Source organism: Cygnus olor, chromosome 1 (assembly GCF_009769625.2).
Source record: "Cygnus olor isolate bCygOlo1 chromosome 1, bCygOlo1.pri.v2, whole genome shotgun sequence".
Taxonomy (NCBI): Eukaryota; Metazoa; Chordata; class Aves; order Anseriformes; family Anatidae; genus Cygnus; species Cygnus olor.
The window spans coordinates 188,641,532-188,666,815 of NC_049169.1; the positions used below are offsets into that span (position 1 = coordinate 188,641,532).

Here is a 25,284-nt window from a genome sequence, read left to right on the forward strand (position 1 = left end):
GCAGGCGAGGAGCGGGCGCTCTGCTCCCCCGCTGACCAATAGGGGGCGCCGCAGGGAGCTCGCGCGGCCGCGGCCCCGCCCCGGAAGCGTTTCTAAGGCGACGCCCGGCCCGGCGGTGACAGTAGGAGGAGGGCGGCGGGTGGTGGCGGACGGGTCTGCGTCGGGCCGTCATGGAGCACATCCGCACCACCAAGGTACTGGGGATAGCTGAAGGGGGGTGGGGTAGTAGTGCTGCCGGCCTTGGGGCAGTTGCTGTGGGGTGTTAGGGCCCGGTGTGGTCCTGTTCTGCTGGTCCCAGCCGCGGGTGAGGGCGTTGCGGCCGGCTCCGCCGCCGGTGCCTTCTCGCCTACCCCTCCTGAGGGGCTCTGAGGCGGCCGGCGCTGCTCGGGGCGTCCCCTTCAGGGTGCCTGCCTGCCCCGGGGGGGGTTTGAGGGTGTACTCGCAGGTTCAGGGTTCCCGGTGGGCGCTGACCGCTTTATAGGGCCCGGCTCGGTTCCTCCTGGGGCGGCAGGGCTTGGTACAGCTTGGGGGGAAGGCAGGGGCTGCGCCTGAAGAGGGGGGCTGAGCACCTCGGGGGGTTACGGCTGTGTTGTGCCCGGGTGCTGTGCCGTGTGCTTTGTCCTGGCTTTGGGGATGGAGCCTGTGAAAAGAGTGCTCTGTTCTTGTTAACGATTGATTTGCATTGTCGTGAACATAAGCCATCAGTAGGTGTGCGGTTTGTTAGCTTATTCTGAAAAATTAGTCAAGGTGCAATTGATGTTCTAGACTCTTCTACTTTATTTTTAGCTTATTAGTTGCTTTCCTTTATAACGAAGAAGGTGAAAGTCTTACCAACTCCTTCTGTAAATCACTTATATAAAGTGTTGTGTTTCTTTTTAAATTTCAGTTCTTACATAATCACATTTTAACAGTATTTCTCTTGTCAGTCCTGACTGCAAAGGCTGCTGAAAAGACTGTTCCTCTATTTGTTGTGTCTTGGAAATGACCAAGCAATTAGTTCCATGACCTGGCAGCCTGACTGCAATCAAGTTTTATAGATGTGTGGAGGAAAGGAGTGGTTATATTCCAGTAAATGTATAACTGATAATTAAAGGAACTGGCTTTTAAGTTTCTGGAAGAACGCCTTTATATAAATTGCGTATAAATGTTTGATTAGTTTTTTAATATATATTTACATATGTATGTATACATAATGCTAAAGGAAGGTCTGTAACAAAGATACTCTGAGTGCAATTTTGGTTTATTGGATGGAATTATCTTTTACCATGTTGACGAATTAGGGATAAGGTTTCTTTATCAGCCCACTTAAAAACCTGAAACTCCTGATTTGTAAACAATATTGTTACAGTCAGTTGTTGGTATCAAAGTTAAAAACTAGACTAAATGCAAAATATTTTCATGATCTGAGTAGATATTTAAGTCTCAAAACTGAAATTGAGACCATAAATATTGGCAGGTTGCTGACTTCTTTATATTGTGCTTGTGCATGGCTTTGGGCACCTGCTAAGAAAATCCTTGATGTAGCAATATAACTAGCTGAAGAGAGAAACAAGCACTGCAGCCAAGTTTTAAGGTACAGGATTGTCCTGGTTTCAGCTAGGATAGAATTAATTTGCACCATACCAGCTACTAGGAGGAAAATTAACTCTATCCTAGCTGAAACTAGGACAAGGACTTAAAATTGTTTCAAGTGATACAAATCATACCCCCAAAAAATCTGTTTAAAGTGATGAATTAATGGCTAAAAATAACCTGAGTTCTTGATTAGAATTATGATGCTTGCTTAATTTCTTCAAAGCTTATGGGATATTGGATATCCAGGTGGATTAAAATGCATATATGCTAGTTTGTAATAATTTTGAATATTGCAGTTATAGGAAGGAAGAAAACTAAAGTATAGCCTGTGCTAGGTACCATGCAAGATCTGTGCATGTGTGGGCTTGAACTGGACCCCATTCTGACTGGTAGGAGACACGCACATTTTCTAATCTGTCTGCTCTTTACAGTTTTTCAATTTATTTTACTGAAGAAATAGTGAAACAAGCATGAAATAACAGTGCAGTCTTGCACAAATTAACTACTGTGCAAGGAAGCTGTTGTCCCGCAAAAGGTGTTGAAATAGATTTTATTCTTTCTCTAAATTCATCTGATGGAAATGTTGAAGTTGTCTTAGAACTGTTGGCGCAGCTACCTGAAAAGTTTAGCTTCTTATGAAGTTAAACTGTCCAACAAATTTACGTTGAACAAGGAAGTAAGGTGGACTTAAAATTCATAGACAGAAGTGATTTTCATACTTAAGTGGTAACAAATGGTGAAAACCATATCACAATATCATAAATTGGGGGTGGGGGTGGGGGGGGAAGGATTACAAATGAGAAAAAATTGGTTCTGTGATTGAGCTTTAGAAGTGAAGTGTCCTTAAAAATATTTTAAAGAAAAATGTAGTAGAGAAGACTGGAATTTCTTCAGTGAAATCTGTTTGTACATTTGAGGTCATCTGTTAGTGAAAATGCTTATGGATTTTCCAGTGGAGGTGGAAGTTTGGGATTCAGTAGTCAAGCTAAATCAAATGTGAGTCTGCCAGATTGAGGATTAGATGGGGAAGGGGACAGCTCCTTCTAATTTGAAGGAATATCATACAAAGCTCTAATAAGAGTCTTGAAGTGTACTAATGCCTGTCCTCAGCTAACATAGAAACACAGCCTTGAGAATAACTATTTTGTTGCATGGAGGGCAACAGAAGTTTGCCTGGATTTTGTGGGCTGCATTTCTGTAACAAACCTGCAGTTGTTCTGTGCACTTCTCAGTTTGCAGGGAGGTGCAATGCAGAACTGCCCAAAATAAAATCCACGTTTTGACGGCGCTGTATTGGTTATGGTGCTTTGTATCCGAGCACTGATATCCTGCTGATTACAGGATAACGTGTTTTGAGGTACAAATACATGTAACTTTATTTTCCCCTTTCCAAACTGAAATCTAGAATATTATAGTAGCACTGGCTGCTAGTAGATACTCAAATTTCCTCCATGCTGTTTTGGATGCCTTACATTGCTTTTCTAACTTTCAAAAACAGAGGTAGGCCTTGCTAGATTGCAATAAATACCTGAACTGAAAGGGCAGTTTTTAAGTGTTTTGTCTATACTTTTACCAGATAATAGGTTTGTACATGGGAATTAAAACCAGTCTAACATCAGCACTGTAAATGTGGTCTCAGATTTGGGTGCTGGCCTTGCTGGTGGGAAAGTTTCTGGAGTTCAGCTGTGGATATAATGGCAGTAGCATCAAGCTTCCAGCAAAATGGCTTTAAATTGGCACTAATGAGCCCGTGCTGCCAAGAAATACAGGAATGCATAGAGATAAGCCATTCACCACGGTCCTTTCCTGTTGTTGCACACACTGAGTCATGTAGTGTTTGCCTCAAATAAAGTAAACTGTGGAGCCTGTAATGTTATGAGCACCAGATAAAATGCAGGCTGTCTAGAAATTGCTTTATTCTGAAATCCTTTTCCATAGGATTGAGATAACAATGTTGATGGAATACCAGGAGGAGAAAATCTGCCCTTGGAAGATTCCAGCTTGAAATCTTGATACTTCAAATGCCAGCACAGTCCTTGAATTTCTGGGAGATTGTTTCTAATTATTAGTATAGTGCTTGCATTTCATCAGTTTATTTTAGCAGTGAGACAAGGTTGTTATAATGCAGATTTTTAAGATTGGGGATGATATAAATAGCAGTAGATATCTAAAAGTAAAATCAGGAGAGTTAATCTTTGTCTGTGATGAGTATACAGATAGCTGATTGGAGAAGAACATATCAGAGATCAGTTGTTAATTCAATGCTGGCACGTAAATAACAGGAAACTGTTAATGCTTGTGCTTGCTGTACTTCGGGGCGAGTTCTTGTCTGCAAGTTTTTAGTAATTCAACTTATTTTTTAAAGCCTAATACCTTGGTCTCTTTTACTATTAAATAACCATATTATGTTGTCCTGGTTTCAGTTAGGACAGAGTTAATTTTCCTCCTAGTAGCTGGCAGGGTGCTATGTTTTGGATTAGAATGAGAAGAGCGCTGATAACATGCTGATGTTTTAATTGTTGTAGAGCAGTGCTTACACCAAGCCAAGGACTTTTCAGCCTCGCTCTGTCCTGCTAGCGAGCAGGCTAGGGATGCAGCAGAAGCTGGGAGGGGACAGACCCAGGACAGCTGACCCAAACTGGCCAAAGGGGTATTCCATACCATCTGACGTCATGCTGAACAATATATAGGGGTGGCTAGCCGGGGTGGGGGGGGGGCCGGCTGCTCGGGGATAGGCTGGGCATCGGTCAACGGGTGGTGAGCAATTGCATTGTGCATCACTTATTTCATACACATTATTACTATTAATACTATTATTATTATTATTATTGTTATTCTTTTCCCTGTCTTAATAAACTGTCTTTATCTCAACTCACAGGCTTCACTTTCCCGTTTCTCTCCCCCATCCCAGAGAGGGAGGGGGGAGGGTGAGCGAACGGCTGTGTGGTGTTTGACTGCCAGCCGGGCTAAACCACAACATATGTGTATGGACTAAGCAGTCTGCTAAACTTAGTCTTGTCATTTCATTGCGTGCTTTACTGTTGGAACAGGATATTTTAAATGGTCCTTCTGCACAAGCTTATGTGACTACAAGTGTGTTCTCAACAATTTGGATGGAATAGTCTTGTGTGTGCTGTATTATATGCTCTAGCATTCTCAAAATTACTGCACAAACTGATGGAGCTTTTCTGGAGTTGGGATTTTTACTTTGTGTTTAAGGAAAAAAACTAAGTTTTGCTTTCCCCCACTTTTTTCTTACAGGTAGAGCAAGTGAAGTTACTGGATAGGTTCAGCACCAGCAATAAGTCTCTGACAGGAACTCTGTACCTTACAGCAACTCATCTGTTATTCATAGATTCAAGCAGGAGGGAGACTTGGGTAAGCATATCAAATGCTTGTGGCTCAAAAGCACAGGTTCTTCAGATGCATTTGTTCTTCCTGATCTGAGGTTGAATTTGTTTACTGAAATGTTTAATGTAAAAGTTATTCCCCATGATCTGCTTGTTTGTGATATTCATAATAAGTTAATGAATCACAGCTCCTGCTGTTGCATGACACCTTTGCAGTTGAAACTGGATAATGTTGAAAATAATTTTCACTTCTCTGAGTTGCTGTTGTTGCTTCTCTATAGCCTTTGCTTGTTTTTCTGAGTAAATGCTTTTTTTAACATCTGACTGGCACTGCCGTTCAGAGGAAGGAGCGGGAGATTGTTAGATAATTTAAGCACTAGGTTGAAAATTTCTGCATTATCTTTGCCTTCCATTTAGATTTTGCCTACATTAAGTGAGATGGCAAAATCCAAAGATCTAGGCTTGGTGATTCCATGCACTTTTTTAGAGTGGTAAATGACTATTCTGAAGATGTACATTTTGGAACAAAAGAGTTCAGAAGAGGCTGCAGCTTCTCGATGGCTGTGACCATCATACCAGCCAATTTTACTTGTATAAGCAGTAATACCTGCTAGTTTTTTTTCCTGGTTCCCTGGTGGCAGACATGTACCTCAAGTTCTGGCTTCCACTGTTGCACGGCTACCTGACTGAGTTCAGCGCATTTAAGGGTGCTGTACTTCTCCAGGATGAAATCTCATTTCCCTGGGCTTCATTTTTTTCTGTAGGTGAAACTTCTTGCACTTAACTTTATATCCTGGTTATCTGATGAAATGTCTCGTGGTGCTTACAAAAAAAGATTTTTTTCAGTAATTTGGATACAATCTACAACTTTGTGCAAAACAAACTTATCTTCTCAAGTGGAAGGAACTATTGAGGAGAATATATTCAGAAGCAGTGTTTGTCCCAGTGTACTGCTTTAAAAGGTCGTACTTCGGTGATATCAAACCTGTATTTTGAATATTGCATTTGTGATGATAGTGCAAGTATCAAGTATAATTATGATAATGTCTCTCCAGGATATAGTCTCTTTGTAAATGCATATTTGGCAGCATAGTTTTCAGATGCCTAATTCTGATCAATATTTAAGAGGAGATGATTGCTTCAGTGAGGTAATTGAAATGCTTTTGAGAGCATCTTGTTCAGTTGAGGTAATGTATCAGTGGCTTTCTTCCTGTGGTTGAACAGCTGTTACTTTCTCCTGCATTTTCCCAAACTTTGTGTAGATTTGCCACAGATATCCATTACTGTGACAGTCTTTTGTTACAGTGGTTGAAAGGCACTTAGCTATGACTGTCGTGTCTACATCAGCACAATGGATAATACAGGAGAGGTTTTTCTTACCTCCTGTTCATTCTATATCCCTGTGAGCAGTCTGATTTGTCTCAAGTTGTACTCCTGGCTCAAATGCTAGCAGACTGATTAAAGTGAATGACTGATGCATAAAATATTTAATGTGAGCTCCTCTGATAGGCAAAAAAATAAATACTGTAATTCTAAAATCTTCAGTATCTACTATATGTTGATTTGCTTTCCTTAACTTGCTTTCTTTTCCCTGATAAAATTCTGAAGTATGTTCCTCTAGATCCATTAAAGGAAAAAAAGAAATCAGACAACTTATTTGGACCCCACCTAATTGGATGTAAGCTGGTCAGTTAGTGAAGCTGCGGAAAAGAACTGAATGACCCCAGTGGAGTTCTATTTCTTGATTTCTGCATTTAAAAGTATATTTATTAGTTTTTATAAAGATTAGTTGACAGTTCAAAAAATGAGGGGAAAAAAATTAAATTTTAACAAGTTATGCTATCTAGACCAAAATGCCAAGCTTGAATTTCTTCTTAACTAATTCTCTTCTATAACTAAGTGATTGAGAAAATCGGTCAAAAAATCAATATTCAGGACAGGTTAATCTGTCTTATGCCTGATTGTGTAAATAGTGTGCCTTTCTCATTTTTTGTCAGCATGCTTACGCTGAGTTCTTGTATGCCTTAGATATTACATCATCACATTGCTGCAGTGGAAAAACTTCCCTTGACTACTTCTGGCTGCCCCCTTGTCATCCAGTGCAAGAACTTCAGGATAGTTCACTTTGTTGTTCCCAGAGAGAGAGATTGTCATGATGTTTATAACTCTTTGCTTCAGCTGTCAAGAACAGGTGAGACTCCAAACTGGAAAAGGCTTTGTAGTATGCACCTGGGTAATAAGTTGGTGAGAAATTGCATGCTTATTTTTTTGTGAAATGTACATTATGTAAAAGCCTTTTAAATGGGTTAGATAGGTCAAATAATTTTATGAATAATGGAGTATTAATCTATATGTGAATTCAGAAAATGTCTGGCTTTTGTAGCTCACTGATCTTGTCTAAGAGTGTAAGGTTCCTATAGGCCCAGCATTTTGAGCATTAGCCTCAGAATTGTGAATGTGTGTAATCTATTTTATTGATGTGTTCCATGGATAAAATGCTACTAAACAAGTACTAATTTGTTACTGACTTCATGCAATTTCAAAAAATAGGCTGAAGTTTTGATGCTAAAATAATATGAATTTAGATTTACAAGAGACTTCGGTCACCTATTGTGGCCTTTTGCATTTCTTTGTGTTTGGACAACTGTAAAATGTTGTCATCTGTCATATAAAAAGTATTAGAAAAAATAAAATATTTTGAAAGCTTTTTTGGTTTGAAGGGAACTTTTACATTGCTTCTAATGTTCAGTAGATTTACATTTCTGTTCTTACCTATAAAGACGCCTGTTATTTTGGCTCTTGTGAAGCTCTTTTAATGATTTGCTATTTTGTCAGTCTTCATTTTGTGACCTTTGATTTGCCCTAATGACTTAAATGTCCCTGCTGGGACAAGAGGTCAGGCACTCTTTCATTCTCTTCCCTGAAAGCTTTTATAACCTACCTTTAACTAAAACTAAATATCTGGAGTTGCGGAATAAATATTTCAGGAATGCCAAGTATCTATTTACTCTGTCTGAAAATCTTAAAGCCTGAAATTTCTGCAGTTCAGGCAACCTTAATGTTTGTCAACTGTGCTACCTTTCTCTACCAATGCATTTTTAGAGGCAGCTCGTTACGTAGTCTTGTTTTTCCTTACCTTTTAGCAAAATACGAAGAACTGTATGCCTTCTCCTATAATCCAAAGCAAAATGAATCTGAGCAAGTGAAAGGTTGGCAGCTTATTGATCTAGCAGAAGAATATAAGAGAATGGGAGTGCCAAATGATTACTGGCAGTTGTCTGATGCAAATCGTGATTATAAGGTAAGGACTGTAGTGGAAAATGTTCTATTTTACATCTGTTTTTGGTTTATTCTCTGGCTCTAGACCTATAGAAAGCAGTCTGATGCTATGAAATCGCTTGGCTTGCAGCATAAGCAAAACTTGCAGGTGGAGAGAATTAACTCCTTAATCAGACAGTCTCACAACTTTCTAACTGCAGCTTTTCTTCTGTGCCTCACTGAGTGTATGTGCATTAAATTGTTTCTTGTTTACTTACCTATTTGAAATCCAGTCCTAACAATTCTGCTCCTTTGCTCTCCTAATGGAGAGGGATTCTGCATTAGGTTCTGCAGTGCTGGTTGTAAAAGACAATGGCTGTGGTGGTGCAGCTGATTGCCAGATTAGATTTCATCTTTGTAGTCTGCAAATATAAAAAATGATGGAAATAACTTCAATATTTTATTTGAAACATATGCTCAGCAGTTCTACTGAAAAAATCTCATTCTTGAAGTGAATGCTACTGTAGCAGTGCTTTCCAGCAGTAATTGGTTGTATCACTTTGACGCTAATTTGTACCTTTTTATCCATGGTTTATCTCTTCTGAGATATTCACATAAATAGAATTATGTTGGTGTTTACCCTTTGCCTTTTATTTCCTCGTAAAAATAGTGTAGGGTTATGTATCTAGTGCTAGGTTTGTACCCTGTGTGCATATATATATATATTAATATATGTGTATGTGTCTTTCAGATTTGTGAAACCTATCCTAGAGATCTTTATGTTCCTAGAACTGCAAGCAAGCCCATAATTGTTGGTAGTTCCAAGTTCAGAAGCAAAGGAAGATTCCCAGTGTTGTCCTATTATCATAAGGATAAAAAGGTATTGTCTGTTTTCTTCATGCAAATGGGCTGAAAATTCTCAACACTTGCTGGTAGTTCAGATGTATGAGATAACTGTACACCTTATGTTGTAAGGTATACAATTCAAGTACGCTGACTTGAATGAGAACAGTATATATAACTCATGATAACCTTAAATACAGCTCACAGTAGTAGCGTCTAACAAGATGCTGAATTAAGCTAAGCCAGTTTAAAAGAAATCCTCAAGTAATCAGTTGAATCTCTTAAAGCTTTCAGAAACTGACCTTAAGATCAAGATAACATGTCACTTGACAAAAATCTATCTTGATAAATGAAGAATAAAATCTATTATGCCCAAGTGTGGGGGGAGGGTGTAAAAAAAAAAAACATCAAAATAACTTATTGATTGAGGAGGAATTTGCAAGGTGTAAAGAACTAGTGAATAAAAATAGATTTTGCAAGGTTAGATAAACGGTGGTGTGAAGCAACTTCTGCCTGTCTCAGCCATCGTTGAAGGGAGAGCAGGATTGTCATCTTGATGAGTTGAAGAGTTTTTGAAGGATGAATATTCAACTAGTAGATGCATTTGAAGACAACTCATAATTGGGAAATGCACCTGACACCCTCTCAAATACAATACATCATTGAAAATGATATGGTAAAAACTACTTCAGACTGTAATGTATTACACCTGAAAATAGTAAAACTAAGCATAATTTACTTTTCATCAAGAGTAATTTGCTTTTTACTGAAAAGTAAAAAAAAATGAAGTGCTTTTTTTGTCTGTACTTCTTGAGTTTTTATACTTAAGAAAATAGTGAACTACCTTGTCACTGTAGATAGGCCTGAAAAAGTTGTAGGCACTGCCTGTTTTAGTGTATGCAAGTGTGCTTAAAAAGTTGGAACACCTATGCTTTTTTCAGTTGAAGTGATGTGTCAAATGAAATGAATTATGCAGGTGTCAACTATAAATACTAAACTGATGTTAACTTGGCTCTTGTATTCTATGACAGGCTGCAATTTGTAGATGCAGTCAGCCTCTCTCAGGTTTCAGTGCCAGGTGCCTGGAAGATGAGCACATGTTGCAAGCAATCAGTAAAGCAAATCCCTCAAATCGCTACATGTATGTCATGGACACCAGGCCAAAGGTATGTATTTCTACAGGTTCTTCAGACTACTCTCTCTTCCTGAACACCAAAAGAGTAACTGAGATAACATGTGATTTGGAAAGATTGAGAGTTAAATACTTTGGCCCAATATAAACATACTCTGTAAAGGTAGAACTAGGCCTCACTATTCAAGTGGTCAAGTGCTTGCTTTCTTAAAGAAGTTGAACCACTATCAAGACAAATCTAAGGTCAGGCTGATGGTTGGACTTGATGATCTTGAAGGTCTTTTCCAACCTAAATGATTCTGTAATTCACTGAATGTAAGTGAACTTCTGGGGAGGTACATTTAAAAATATATGTAAAACAGGTAAGAAGTGAATAGTTGGAGTGAGATCCAAGCACTTTTAACTGTTAGGAATTAAGTTTATGAAATGGTGAGCTGTGTTGGAGGTCGTTTTAGAACAGAAAGGAGGACAGTGGCTTGTGCAAACGAGCATGAAAACTACTAGTACTGTCTGTATTAAACAGGAAGAGGTAGGAGAAATTCTGTCGTAGCATTTTTGAGGTCACACCTCAACACTAAGTTGAATTATGTTGGGTTTTTGACCTGTTGGAGTATGGGGGGGTTACTTTCTCTTTTTAGGCAGTCTGCATTTAGATTGATAGTTGTCATCTAAATTTCCAAATGCGGGAGCTAGAAAACAAGGATGTAAAGTGAAAATCCTACATTGTAGAATTTATGCTTACTTTGAGCAGGCTTCAGTAGGTCTGGCTGACAGGTAAAAATCGACCCAACTGTCGGTTTTTTTAGTTGTACTTTTTATAGCTGCAAGCATTGTATTAGCTGTTTCTTCACCAAACTGACTTTTTTGTAGGATACCTGAAAAGCATATGTATGGTTGAGGCTGGATTTATTTACTCATTTTTAGGTTAATTGCCTTGAAGTGTCTTTTCTCAGAAATGTTTTGAAATAAGTAATGGCTTGTTGGTGGGTACACAGAGGAGAGAATAGGAAACTATTAAATGCATTATTCAGATGTCAGTGTTGAATATAGACCATCTGTTGCTTTCACTGTACCATGCCTTTCTCATACTTAAATACTTAAACTGTTCATTTATTAGAATCTGTTTATAGTATGTGTTTTTGTGTGTCTTTTCCTAGTGTATTCCACTGAAATTGCTTGGTTTCTATTTCTTAATCTGACATTTTATTTGAAGTGCTGGTTTACAGTATTTTAATTTTGCTCTTCTAAGCTTAACGCAATGGCAAACAGAGCTGCTGGGAAGGGCTATGAGAACGAAGACAACTACTCTAACATTAGGTTCCAGTTTGTTGGAATTGAAAATATTCATGTAATGAGATCCAGCTTACAAAAACTCTTGGAAGGTATGTTCGAACTGTACTATATAGTGTATATAAAAATAATAAATATTCTTCTGAAGTATTTAATAATGGCTTAAACTGTATTAAGACTTCTGTGTTTTATCCAAGCTTTGCACTTAGTACCAGTTTGCTGTGCTCAGCAATTGTGGTAATGACCTACCTTAAATCTCTACTTTTAAACTGTAAACCCAGTGATGTGAGTTATTTTGAAGAAAACTGAGCAGCACATGCTAGGGGTTAACGTGATTAGTATGTCAGTGGCTTGTGGGAAAGACCAGCTTTCCAAGTATACACGTATACATACATGTATTTGTGTATGTATATGTAAATACATAAAATAACGTGAATATGTATGCATCTTCACACGTAGAACGTTCCTCAAGGAGCACTTGTTTGCACAGAACTCACAGTAACTGCGTGATGTAATGGTCTATACAAAACGTGAACTCTTTGTCGTGGCAAACAGCTCCTGTGCTTGTAGATGCATCTTGCAGAGTATTCGTGTTTGGGGGGGGGAAATGTGAGCCAGTTCATAGTACCACTACTTGCCACAGTGTTGTGAAAGTGATGAGGTAGAAGTCTTCTATTTTAATGATACTCTTATTTCCCTTAATATTTCATTGAGGTAAACAGATGAAAACAAACCTAAGACACTTGGGAATATTAATGCTGTGATTAAAGTATGGTGACAGAAGTCAGGTTTCCACATGTACTGCTAGTTACATATGTTTGCCTTTTAGAATTATCCTAATATTTCCAGTCATTGGGAAGGTTTGCACCTGTAGGGAAATCTCCTTTGAAGGCATTCTAGCTATGTTGGTCAAGAAATTTTACAGATCACTGGTGTAGTCTGAATTCATTTTCGTTGAACCCGTATCTGCTATTAACCAATTACTCAGGCACCCTGTGTAAAATGTTATTGTAGAATGGTTTGGGTTGGAAGGGACCTTAAAAGAAAAAGACCTAGTTCCAATGCCACTGCTGTGGGCAGGGACACCTCCCACTAGATCTGGTTGCCCAAAGCCCCATCCAGCCTGGCCTTGAACGCTTCTGGGGATAGGGCATTCACAGCTTCTCTGGGCAACCTGTTCCAGTGCCTCACCATCCTCTGAATAAAGAATTTCTTCCTAATACCTAATCTAAACCCTTTAGTTTAAATTTATTCCCCCTTGTCCTATCACTCCGCTCCCTGACGAAGAGTCCCTCCCAAGCTTTCCTGCAGGCCCCTTTAGGTACTGGAATGCTGCTGTAAGGTCTCCCTGGAGCTTTTTCTTTTCCAGGTTGAACAAACCCAATTCCCTCAGCCTGTCCTCATAGGAGAGGTGCTCCAGCCCCCTGATCACCCTTCTGGTCTTCCTCTGAACTCTTTCTAACAGGTCCATGTACTCTTGTGCTGGGGACCTTACAGCTGAACACAGCACTCCAGGTGGGGTCTCATGAGAGCAGAGTAGAGAGGGAGAATCACATGCCTTGAGGTGATAGTGCTTAAACTATGTTTATATATATTTTGTGGTTATTTGTGCACACACTTTATTGAAGAAAAAGATCAGCAGCATGACCATGAACTTTAATTTTCTGAAGTTTGGGATAATTCCTATTTTCTAATCTCTTCTTCAGTTCCAGACAATTGGCTCACAAATCTTGATTTCTTTTTTTAAAGGTGCCTGTTCCTGTGTAGTAATGTCTGATGCAGAAGTATATGCATCACAGTTAAACTTTGGAATTCATAGTCTTTCCATTTGACATAAGCATCTGTTGGTGGGATGCTATCAAATATTTTTCATAATAACAGCTTTCCTTAAGGATAGAACCCCTCTCCATTTTACCTTGTGTGGAAGATTGATGTATTTAAACTCAATAGTAACTACTATTACTGGTTCCCTTCTGGGGTATTGGAGGTGAAAGAAAAGGAGGGAATGGAATTATGTTTTCCCAGGAAAATATTATGCATATATTTCAGTGATAGGAAGGACGTCTAAAACTTCGGGAGGCATGCGATAAGTAACTTTTCAGACCCTGGAAGGAGATGCTATGAAAATTATTCATATTTTAAGTTGAGGAAAACGCCATTTAACTTCTGCGTGCCACCTTTCTACTAGATGTGCTGAACTGAATGCTCTCTAATCAGTGACAGGATACCAATGACCCTATTCTTTCAAGAGTCTTTGTAACTGGGACTGTACTCAGATTTATTTATAACAAACAACTGTTATTCTTTCTTCAGCATGTTTCTGATTCTAGGCTCTTTATCTCTCTGTCGGGCTTCCTTCATACCCTAATGAAAGGCTTCAGAAGTCATTTGTTTGCAAATTAAGTGTAAGACACAATCCTTCCCAACATCTTTCCCTAATGCAGGATGTTAGGGGGGCTTTGCAGTCTATTCTTCTGATTTAGCTGTTTGTGTTTTTTTTAATGGTCTTATGCAGCAAAACAAAACTTCTCAAAAATAGTCGTCTTTAGCGTAGACATGACTCTGTGCCCCTGATGGGCAGACTGTCCATCTGTACAACACTAATTGAAGAATCTTCACATAGGCTGAATTTCTGGCTGTGGGGTTGAATATAGAAAATCCCATTTTTATACATTTAAAAATACAGCATTACCTGTTTGAAAAGACTGAATTCTGATAAGCAAAAAGGTATTGCATAAGTCAGGAAAGAGCACTTCTGTAGGAAATATGAGGGAAAAGGCTCAATAATAGTTGCTGCTGTGGCACATATGTTGATGGTGGAAGTGTATTAACAGTTTTGTTGTGAGTTGTATGGAGTGTGTTCGTGGGGGGAATTTTTTTGCTTAAAAATGACCCCTGTCCCCAACCCGCCATGCTTCCTTCAGTCTCTAGGTTCTGGTTGCAGGATCCAGTCACCTTTTGATGCAACAACTGCTGCCTAAGGCATTGCTGGTAGTGGTGTATAAGGGCAGTCAGCAATGGGGCAGTGAGTCATTTGGGCTCGCATGCATGCAGGGCACATTTATGATCCATATAGTCAAAACGATCTTAAAGGATAGTTTTTGTGAAGTCGCTAGACAACTTAATGGTGCCAAGTCATCTTTGATCCTTTTGAGTAACATGAGGGACTGCAATGATTATTCAGCACATAAGTGTCCTGAGAAGTGTTAATGCAATTTCCTTATTTTACCACTAAGTAGTAAAAATGTCAATTCACAGAAACAGAAAGTTAATTACAGGGGCTTGACATGTGTTTGTACCTCTGCCTTGATTTTCAAACCAATGAAGTCTGTCTAGAAGCAGAAAATACCAGGTCAAGTGTTTCCGTGAAGTTGAAAATGATGTTCAAAAGCTGGTTTTGACAGAAGTATCTGGGTGAAAGCAATCGAGGGCTAGAAGCCTGTGTTCTTTTTCTTAAAGATACTTAAGCTTTAATCAACGAAGCATAGAATATAGGGGTGTGCAGTCATGTGTAATGCCTCCAGGTGTTGCCTTCTGTGTCCCATCCATTCCCTGCAGATGTTTGGCTTTCCAGATTTTTCTGGGAGGATCTATTTCAGTTTTTCCCTTATCCTAGTGGTGGACTTGTTTATGTACTGTTACAATTTAACAAGTGTTATGGAGCAACAGGTGGAGAGAGTAAATGTGTGAAAGACTGAGTGACTTGAGAGGATCAGGTGGTTCTTGGTCTCTTCTATTTTGTAGACCTTTTGGAAGCAGAACTTTTGCCTAACAATAATTGCTGTTTTTTATCCAAATACTAGAGGAAACTAGCATAACTTTTGCTGATTTTCCTGTTATTTACAGGCTGCCCTTTAACATTAGGTCTTGTTTCCAGGGGATTCTAAGTGTGTTATTTCATTGTGCAGTGGTTTGCTAGCTTTTTTCTAGTTAAAAATCTATGGACTTTAGAAAAAGTACTGCGTGACTTGGAAGCTGGAAGCCTATCTTCGTTACAGCATTCAGCAGCGACCAGTGCTATGAGTCTTCCTGAGCAATAGGGAGTATGGCTGAAAGCTGAGAAATATGTAGTGTGGATACAGGAAAGCTGCAGGAGCCCATTTCCTCCCATAGTCAGAGATAAAGGTTATTTTACAGCTGCTGTGTGAGTATCTCTACTACTAACTTTCAGCTCCGGTGTCATCTTGTTTTTATCTGGGACCCACTAATTTGGCAGAAAATAGTTTTCTCATGTGACAGGGACAGGTATTTTTGTAGATTGCAACTTCAGGTATATCTAACAATCACATGCAGAGGAAGGTATGTCAGTTACTGATCTCCCCCCTGCTCCCTTTCAGTTCCTTGTTTAAACAATAATGCAACTGAGAACTAGTGCTCAAAATCCTGTGTTAAAATAACTGATTTTTTATTAGCTAATTTTCATTTGGCATGGGTGCTTGGTGTCCTTGAAGAACCAGATTATCTGTCTCACTTCTGAATTGCTCAGCACATCTCTGTGAGAAGCTTTTGGTTTACCTCCATACCTGTTGCCTTGCAGCACAGCAGCAACTTTCCTTTAATATGAGTCTTCCTCTGCCCCCTGAATTGGTCTTATTGTTATGGGATCAAAGTACGCAGGGGGAGAATGGTAGAGATCAGTCAGTATTGTAGTATATCAGTTCTGGAGGTAGACAAAATCCACGTGGTCTTCAGTTCATCATTTTCTCCTTGTACTGCACTCGCTTTATTCTACTAGGCAGAGTGGAAAGGTTGATGAAACTCATAGTTAGTTCCAAGCAGTCAGACTGACAATGTTGTCTGGATGCAGCTACTTTGTTAGTAATAGTAATTTGTAGTAAGGTTTTTGGCATTTTGGTCCCTTTTCTTAGTGAGACACAAGGGTTCTAACTCTCTGTTTGGGTGTCACTGGGGTATTTAATTCAAATGTTTTGTCAGAAAGACACATCTTAATCTTGTCATTTAAGGCTTCTGTAATTCTGCAGAGCTGAGTTTTGGGTGGAGAACACCTTTTGTAGTGCCTATCTCTTAACCGTTTGAGTGTGGTGGTTTCCTGAAAAGGTTTCAAATCAACTTACAACATTGAAGAATAATTCTATGCTGTTTATAATGCACTTTCTCTGTTGTAGGATATTATAGGTAGCTGTAACTGCCTAGGGCTTTCTAACTCTGTTTCTTTCAGTCAGTGGCACAAAGGGTTTGTCTGTCAACGACTTCTTGTCTGGTTTGGAGAGTTCTGGATGGCTGCGTCATATCAAAGCTGTGTTGGATGCTGCTGTTTTCCTAGTTAAGGTAATTTGTATGATGCCTCTTTGAGGGCAGTTTGTGCTATCAGGCAAAATTACACTTAATATTCCATAAAGCATAAAACTCTGCAAATACGGTTTTTCTTCTTTTTCTCCCTTTTTGCAGAAAGGGAGATGCTTGAAATACACGCAGACACATCTGATATGTTGTTAAGCCTTATGTGTTTCTCTGTGGTTGGAGATATTGAATATGCCAGCTAATGTTTTATGATTTTCTTTGGATGTTGTTTGGTCACCTTGAAGATATTGTTATGATTCTTGATTTCTTTGGATATTTATGAAAGATGTAACCAGTTTAAAGGTAGATGGAGCCAACTGTTATTTACTATACACTGAAAAAAGGAACTTACAGGACACTAATGTCAGAGAAGACAAAGTGACTATCCCATTTAGCAAGGAAATGGGACAGTTTATAAGGAACTCAAAAGTACAGTTGCATTTGCCAGGTACCTGAGATGCTATGGGCTTAACATGAAAGGGGTTCAGGGGGGAGGGAAGTAAAGAAGAAAACTGTTTTTCTTTTCAGCAGCTGAAGGTACTTTAGCTAAAAGTGGATGCTTCTAAAGATCAGATGATCCTCAAAAATTTGGGTTAACAAGTTCAAACTTGAATAGATCTGAATTCCTAGCTGAAGCTAATGAACACTTCCTGGTCCTTAACTTTTGAGTAGTATAATTACTAACAAATAGGAGTTATAAAACAACCAAATGGAAAACTAATAAACCTGTTTGATCTGTAATGTATAGTCCGCTTCTTCCTTAGTGTTTGTTCTGAGGGCATTTCTAGTTTTATAAGGGGTACAAACAGAAATGGGAACCACTGTAGAAGTCCCTGTTACATTTTGTGAAGGAGATAATGGAATTTCCTTTTGTTAATAGGGAAGTTTTCTACATGCATTTCAGTGGAGAGAACTCACTAGATTTCTGGTACTATCTAATACATTGTCCCATAATATTTTTCTTCTATTAACTAGACTATACTCTGAGTTTTGGATAAATGTAGCTTTTGTATGTATTTACTAAAATCTGACTTTGAACAATCTAAGCAAGAGAGCATTCATTAAAGAAATAATTATTTTGCAGGCAATAGCAGTTGAGAGTGCAAGTGTATTAGTGCACTGCTCAGATGGCTGGGATAGGACTTCACAAGTTTGTTCTCTTGGAGCTCTCTTACTAGATTCCTACTACAGAACAATCAAAGGGTTCATGGTAAGCAAGCTGTTGTATTGTTAAATTGTTTCTTGGTAAATCAAAGTATATAAAATGTCTGAGTGTGAAAGCAAAGAGTGTAACTGTACTGATGCTATTTTGTAGTTACAGATGTAAAATAAGTTTTGCAGACTATGGTTGGTCTTTCCTTTAGAAATACTTGGCTGTGGGGAAGAACTAGGTATTTAAAATAACCTAAGAAACTGAAATACAAATAGTAGATTGTTTTACGTACCCTGCAGAAATGGTGTAATAACTGCCTCTTTCATCCAAAATAAAGACCTACGAAATAAAAGGATTCCAAAGTGCTTACATGAGATAGATGTACTAAATTATACCAGCTATACATTCTTAACATTTCTCCCAAATTAACTTCATTACAATCTAAAAATTACATCCCCAGCCACAGTGACATAAAGACCTGAACATATTTAAGCAACTTAAATGTCTTCATCTTTTCTCTAGAGATGATCAAAGAATTTTGATATGATTATTTAAAATTTCGCAGTAGGAAAATCAACTGTGTTTTTGCCATAACAATATAAGGGGTTATGGGAACACCTGAAAGTTAACGTACAAAATTAGTTCCCTGTACTGATCACAAACTACTAACCGCCACAAAAGCTAAACTGATGAGGAATTAGAAGACAGGATAGTTTTCTCATGGATAGTGGGAATGTGTACTTGTTAGGAACCTCATTCCTTTTTTAATCCTCGCTGTCAGTTGGAATTTTGGAAAGCCTTCTGTCATAAGTAGACAGTCATCTGTTTTTGGTGCTTGATACTGCAACTAGTGACAAAAACAAGTTACTGTTGATATTAATAACATTTTATAGTAGTAAAATGTCTAAGATTATATTGTGTGGCTTTATGTAAACTATAATTGCAAGAATGCAATATTAAAATTTTTCATATACTTAGCAGTTAACTTTTTGAAAGTTGAGTGATAATCCATTTATGTGAAGCTGTAAAGCATTAATATGCTTAAAGTGAGCCTGGTTTAACAGTATTTTTCTGATCGTCAACCTGTTCAACTTTTTACTAGCTTTAGAAACTAGTTTTAGAAATGTGCTTTGACAGCCTCTTGTAGGAAAAAAATCTACTGTAGGAAAAAGGAAAAAAATACACAGTGGCAAATAGCTGCTTCTACTGTAGTTGATTTGAAACACAGTATATATCAATAACCTGTGAGGTTAATGCTGTAGGTGTAAGATTTAGTAACGTTTTGTTAGATACTTTTGTTTTTTATCTTGTAGGTTCTGATAGAGAAGGACTGGATTTCTTTTGGGCACAAGTTCTCTGACAGGTAGTTTGCTGCTCTAATGTAGAGAAATGTTTACATTGAACTGAATGATAAATATTTCACTAAAAGTGATTTCGAATTTTGCATTAATATCTAGACCTATGTAGTATCACAAATAAAGGAAAAACAGTTTGTGAATGTTAAAGTACTGTATTGTTCCCAGAAACTTTGCAATGGGTAAGCTATTTTCAGTTGACAGTGCACTTTGTATATTGCTGTTTATTCAAATATCTATTGGGTAGTTGTTCTGTATTACAGATGTAAGTTTAATGTCACTGGTACCTCACTTATGCATATTGATAACTGCAGCTGGATCTGCATATGTGCATAGACAGTGCAAGACAAACCTAAAGGTATCTCCCACCATTTAGACAACATAAAACACTTTTAAAGTTTTGATCTGCGTAAATGCTTGCACTTACCCATACTTTTAATGATGGAATAACTCTACCTTTAGAAGTCCTATTTGCCAATAGTCCTGTTTTTCCTCCTTGCTCTGAGTGTCACCAGCTATGACAACAGCCTTGCTGCTATTTCCTTTTTACTAGTTTACTTTTAGCTCATGTATTTCAAGTGTTGACTATGGATGTAATAGATGCAAAGGAATTAAATTGGCTTGTGTTGCTTTTCTTTACTGAATAGAGATATCTAGCTCTTTACTGAACACAGATGTGATTACTTACAAGTCAGAAAAATAGGTTAAATTTAGGCTTATTTATATTCATGAATTGCCTCAGTTCTTGAAGGTAGGTACTTAATTTCGAAACCAAAACTAGTGTCGGAATAGTCTGCTGTATTTTTTTGAACAACAAAAACCTTAGTTGTGCTTGTTTTCAATTTCTAACCTAAGCCAGTTTCAGTCTGTTCATGGAATCTCTTTCAGGTGTTGTCAGTTGGATGGTGATCCAAAAGAGATCTCGCCAGTGTTCACTCAGTTTTTAGAAAGTGTGTGGAATCTGATGGAGCAGTTTCCACAGGCCTTTGAGTACAATGAAGCTTTCCTTCTTCAGATCCATGAACATGTCCATTCGTGCCAGTTTGGAAACTTCCTTGGAAATTGCCAAAAAGAGCGAGAAGAACTAAAGTAAGCAGGGATATTGTAATGTCTATTTGCTTATTTTGAAAGACTAAGAACTCCTGTGAATCTGCTCAATTTGGGGCTCTGAATAAAAGTAAACTTGCAGGATTGGTCACACCGAAAGTGATGTTGAACTGTATCAGGGAATGGCAGTTCTTCTCAAGCTTTTGCGTGCTAAAGACAGTTTTTCTAATTTTGGGAGAAAATACCCTGCTCATCTTTAAGGGAAAGTTGAGGCATGTTTCTCCTTCCTTTCATTTTTCTAAAACTGGATAAAGTGCTCCTGACTTTCTGCTTAAGCTACTTACTCCCTCCCCTAATCTGTTTTTAGGCGACCTTAAAATCGTTGCCTGTGCAAGACTGATTCTTTTCAGTTAAAATTTATTAATAGGCTGTCTCAGTGCTTTCTGTTGGAAAACTTCTGGCAAGCTTTCAGTGGTTCATCTTAAACTATATTTAAAAAGCATTTATTGCAATGAGGCAAAACTTGCACACTATGAAGACTATTACTTCTAAAACTGATAGTACTATCCAACATCAGCATATGCCAGGAAGAAGTTGATTTTACTGAGAGCATTTAATTCAGTTTTATAATTATTTCTGATAACTTCTTTAAATCCATCTTTGACTTTTTTATTATGCTGAGTTGAACAGCTTCTGGATTTTGATTGTAGTTGGTGTCTTCACCTTGATCTCTTCTTGCCTTAAGATTAAAAGAGAGGACATATTCCTTGTGGCCGTTCCTTCTGGATGAACAAAAGAAGTACCAGAATCCTCTGTATAGTCCAGATTTTTCTCCAGAACTAACTCTTTTGGAGCCTAATACAGTGTCATTCAATTTTAAGTAAGTTTGAATTGTATACAGTATCTTGTCTTCAAATTTGTTTTTATCTTGCATAGTTAAAACTATCTGTTACGTGCAGGTTTTGGAGAAACATGTACCACCAGTTTGATCGAAGTATGCATCCCAGGCAATCTGTGTATGACCTTATCATGAACATGAGTGAACAAAATAAACAGCTGGAGAAAGACATAAAAGAACTGGAAGCTGTGAGTATTGCAAAATAAGTGTATTTACTTGTGATCTGTTCTACAAATTCATGTGTAAAGCCTGTAATAATGCTTCTAGCTTTCGTATGAATGCCTTTATTGTATGGCCTACCGTTTGTTCTACATAATGTTGAATTCACCTTTCACTGTGCTATGCTGAATGCCACGCTATGCAGCTGATGTTCTTCTCTTAAATATAACTTATTTTGCCTTACCCAAGAATATGTCCTACCAAAGCATTACTGAGATAGGTCTCTTACCTGCTTTCTAGTTAACATCTTTCAATGTATTCCTGCATCTGAACAAACCGGTTTGGTATTTTTCAGATCTAAAGGAGAAGTCTTAGTAGGTTTTTAGGAAGGACATAAAGGCACTGACTTTTGTCTGTAAAAGTTCTTGTTTGCTGCAGACTTCTTCCTTGCTAGTAGCACTAAGGCCCCTGCCTGTACTCCAGAATGTACTCCTGTTCTGATAGGACCAGACAAGGGACAAGCATGAAAGTCTTTACTTCTCTATAGACTAACAAGCAACCTTTCAGTCTTCTGCTCAGCAGCATATTTTTTAAGCATGCAGTGCTTGTAGCATCTGTTGTGAAAAAATGTTGGCTTACCCAGGGGCCTAATGCTTATTAGATACCCGAGTCTAAATATGTAAAAGTATTAAAGGGAATAACAGAATCTGAGTTGGCCAGCAAAAAAAATGGGTTCTCTTTCATTCAAAGCAAAACGTCAGTAAAGCAGTGATGCTCACTGTTAATTATTTTCTATATTTCAGAAAATAAAGCAGAAAAATGGGCAACCAGATGCAGTCCTTATGAAAGAACATCAGCAGTCTGCTCATCCTGCACCCATGGCACTGAAAACTCCTCCATGTTTCAAGAAGGAGCAGCCACTGATCCCTGTGAATGATGCTGTAAGAACTATAGAGGGCAGCAACACAGCGGACAATCGCTACAGTGAATTCATGGAAGAGTTTTCAAAAGCTGAGCCTGCTGTTGTCAGTTTAGAGTATGGAGTGGCCAGGATGACCTGTTGAAATCTGGCACGGCGCTTCTCTCTTCTAGCCTGGCTGAATTAAGACATTTTGAGGATGGGTCTGTGCTGCATGACCAAAACATGATTTGTATATTGGCAAGTTTTGTTAATGTAGGCTAGAACAGCATGCTAATTGTCAGGTGTTTGCTGTTCTTATATATATATATACATAAAAAAAAAATAGTTGTATTTTAAAAGGAATAGGGGCATTTGGTAAGTAGTGACTAAAAATTGAGGAGTGGTATGTCTTTGGACTTTGGGCCGGTTTGCACTAAATTAAAACAGTAATCTTTATTCAGTATAGGAAAACACAGGTGGTCTTTCAGGTGGTATTTCATGTTGATTTTACTTGGGCGAGAAAACTTGAACTTTGTATTTTGGGGACTGAAGCTACAAGTGTATATATATTGCACATAATACAAATATGTATGCCCTTGTTATATATCACCCAGTACTAATTTTCAATATATTAAGTGCCATGGGAAAAGTATTTAAAAACATTAATAGTTGGCCTTAAACCTGTTGATCAGTAATATTGGCGTCCATGACTACTGCACTCTGTAAACTGACTCTGTTTACATTGTATTTGTTCAAATTGTTCTTTCCTTAAAACCGGACTGAATACAGGGAATGAAGCATGCCTAAGCTGGCACAGCCTTTCAGCAAATTGCTGTTTGAATGTCAACTTATTACTGAAGACTGTTCTTTCTTCCGGTTCCTCTGTTTAAAATATAATAGATCGGCCTGATTTTGCTCTCTAGTAGCTCAGTAGATTTGAGCATAATTGGAAGTATGGGTTATGTCTGATCTTAAACGTTTTGATTGTGGTAAGGTGTTTAAATTTAGAATAAAGAGTAAAACACAAGAAAAAAATTTAGCCAATATCTGAACGAAACTTGACTACTCAGGTTGCCCAGCACGCAGTTAAACAGTTGTTTGAGTTCCAAGAGTGGAAGCAGAAGTTCTAGAAGTAGTCTACTGACATTGTTCCTGAGTACAACAAAAATATTTCATTTATGTATCTGAAGCTCATAAGAAACTGAGTGCCTCCGAGATCTTTCTCTGGGAGAAAAACTTCATAATTAGTGAAGCCTCCCTCTTATCTTGTAAAAACTTGTCCAGCCTGTACATTTGTAAAAATATTCAGAGTGTAGTGAAACTGCATATGTAATTATATAAAATCTTCATCTAGCAGGATACAGTAGAAATTCTGACAAAAAAGTTGATATAATATAGATTTCCATGTTTGTAGCCTTCTAGTAAGGGAGAAGGTTTTCATCAACTTTTATCTCATGACATTTTCTAAGCAGGTAACAGAAATATTCATATTTGGGTATTAAGATCCCTAGGTATGGTGTTGGATTAATGCTACTAGCTTTTTATCTTTGGATTTAAATCCTTCTTGGTTATAAGTGAAAATGAGTTTATTCCTATCCTAATCCCTAAAGTCTGTTTTGTTAAAATTACTGGTCTGTGCCCCACATAACTTGACGTAACTGGCAGTGTTTCCCTCCACATCAAATTAGATCCAGTAGTATATTAACAAGGCCAATATATGTCATGATCAAGTTGCACTTGTGAAGTTGTATGGGTGAAGTTAACTGTGGTCCCTGTATTTGGTGAGTATAATCCACTATTGTTTGTTTAAAGCCTATAAATGTAAATAAGTGTTCATAAGTCTTTTTATTCCCAAAGACATAATGTCATCTTTAAAATACATTACCCAGTCATTTAAACATGGTTAATTTTTTTCCACTACAAGTTTTGACTGAGTTTCACATTTGCACAGTGGTGCCTTACAGGGTTGCAGCAAGCGAGGGTTTTGTGCCTTATTTGTTGTCTACCCATCACCTCCTGTATCAAACTGGTTCTGTGGTTTTCCTCTGAAAAAACATCTTGTATTACTAAGCTTGTGTTGCATCTCACTATGGAAACAAACATCATTGACAATATAGGCAAGTGTTATCGGTTTGTAGTTTGTTTTAATATTTAGCTGCTCTGGTATGCCATGTATATTTTTTCATATTTATTGTTTAGAGTTTATGGATTCAAAAGATTACATTAAGCTTTTTTTGCAAATAGTGTTGTATGTGTTTTTTACTTTAAGAACTGAGTACCCTTGTATATAAGGCTTTTTAAAAGATCCATTCCCTCTCAGTACTGCTAAAGTGATCTTATTTCAGTCTTTGGGCCCTTTCTATTGGAAGAGTTCACTTAGATGAGAGAGTTGGGATGCCTTTTAATTTTAAATCAAGGCATGTTAGGTCAGCTTTAAAGTGCTGTAAAATTATCTGCTTGAGCATAAAACCTGCTTCGTTTATAAAATAAAATTCAATACTTCCTCATTGGAAGCAAATACTTTACTGTAGTCAGTATGTGAATAGTTTTATGAGGCCGTTGTATGGAGCAGCCTTCTTACAAAGTCCAGACAGCTCTGCCAATTCAGCCCCCAGGGTCACCCATGAGAAACATTCCTGCAGAGAGGCAGCTGTCTATTCTTGTTTGCTGTTTAGGCTTAAGCCAAAGCTACCTTTAAAGCGCGTGGGACCTGTGGTGAAATAAATAGATGGTAGCACAGTGAGCTCCAACACAAAGCTTGGCAGGACAGCCAGGACTCAGCTCAGTGGGACTGTTCTATGTCCTTCGAGAAGCTGACTAAAAAAATGTGGCAGGAGCCTTCTGGGAGCAGAAAGAATTCTGATTCATAGTTCAGTGGATGAACTTTTCTGTACCACAGGTATGCTGCTTCAAGAGCAATTACACTATCAAAAGGTGTCCAGTATCACTCAAAAAATGCTCAAAATTCTTTCTAATTCTTTCTCTTTCTAGCTGTGGCTCTAACTTGCAGCTGGTGCGCTGT

The 25,284-nt window shown here is 38.1% G+C and overlaps 1 protein-coding gene across 2 annotated transcripts; it reads left to right on the forward strand.

The window, feature by feature from the left end:
* Positions 1 to 76: 76 nt before the first annotated feature.
* MTMR6 (myotubularin related protein 6) lies at positions 77 to 24,497 on the forward strand. Of its 2 annotated transcripts, XM_040543967.1 has the most exons (15): positions 176 to 194; positions 4,837 to 4,953; positions 5,981 to 6,112; positions 6,954 to 7,116; positions 8,069 to 8,226; positions 8,935 to 9,063; positions 10,058 to 10,192; positions 11,408 to 11,540; positions 16,628 to 16,737; positions 17,834 to 17,959; positions 19,216 to 19,265; positions 20,146 to 20,346; positions 21,050 to 21,184; positions 21,264 to 21,390; positions 22,165 to 24,497. In XM_040543967.1, exons 3-15 carry the CDS (start codon positions 5,999 to 6,001, stop codon positions 22,423 to 22,425), a joined length of 1,842 nt encoding a protein of 613 aa, XP_040399901.1. In that variant the 5' UTR covers positions 176 to 194; positions 4,837 to 4,953; positions 5,981 to 5,998; the 3' UTR covers positions 22,426 to 24,497. The 2 variants fall into 2 exon arrangements, with proteins under 2 accessions (XP_040399899.1, XP_040399901.1); XM_040543965.1 differs by lacking the exon at positions 5,981 to 6,112 and having other exon boundaries at positions 77 to 194.
* Positions 24,498 to 25,284: the final 787 nt, after the last annotated feature.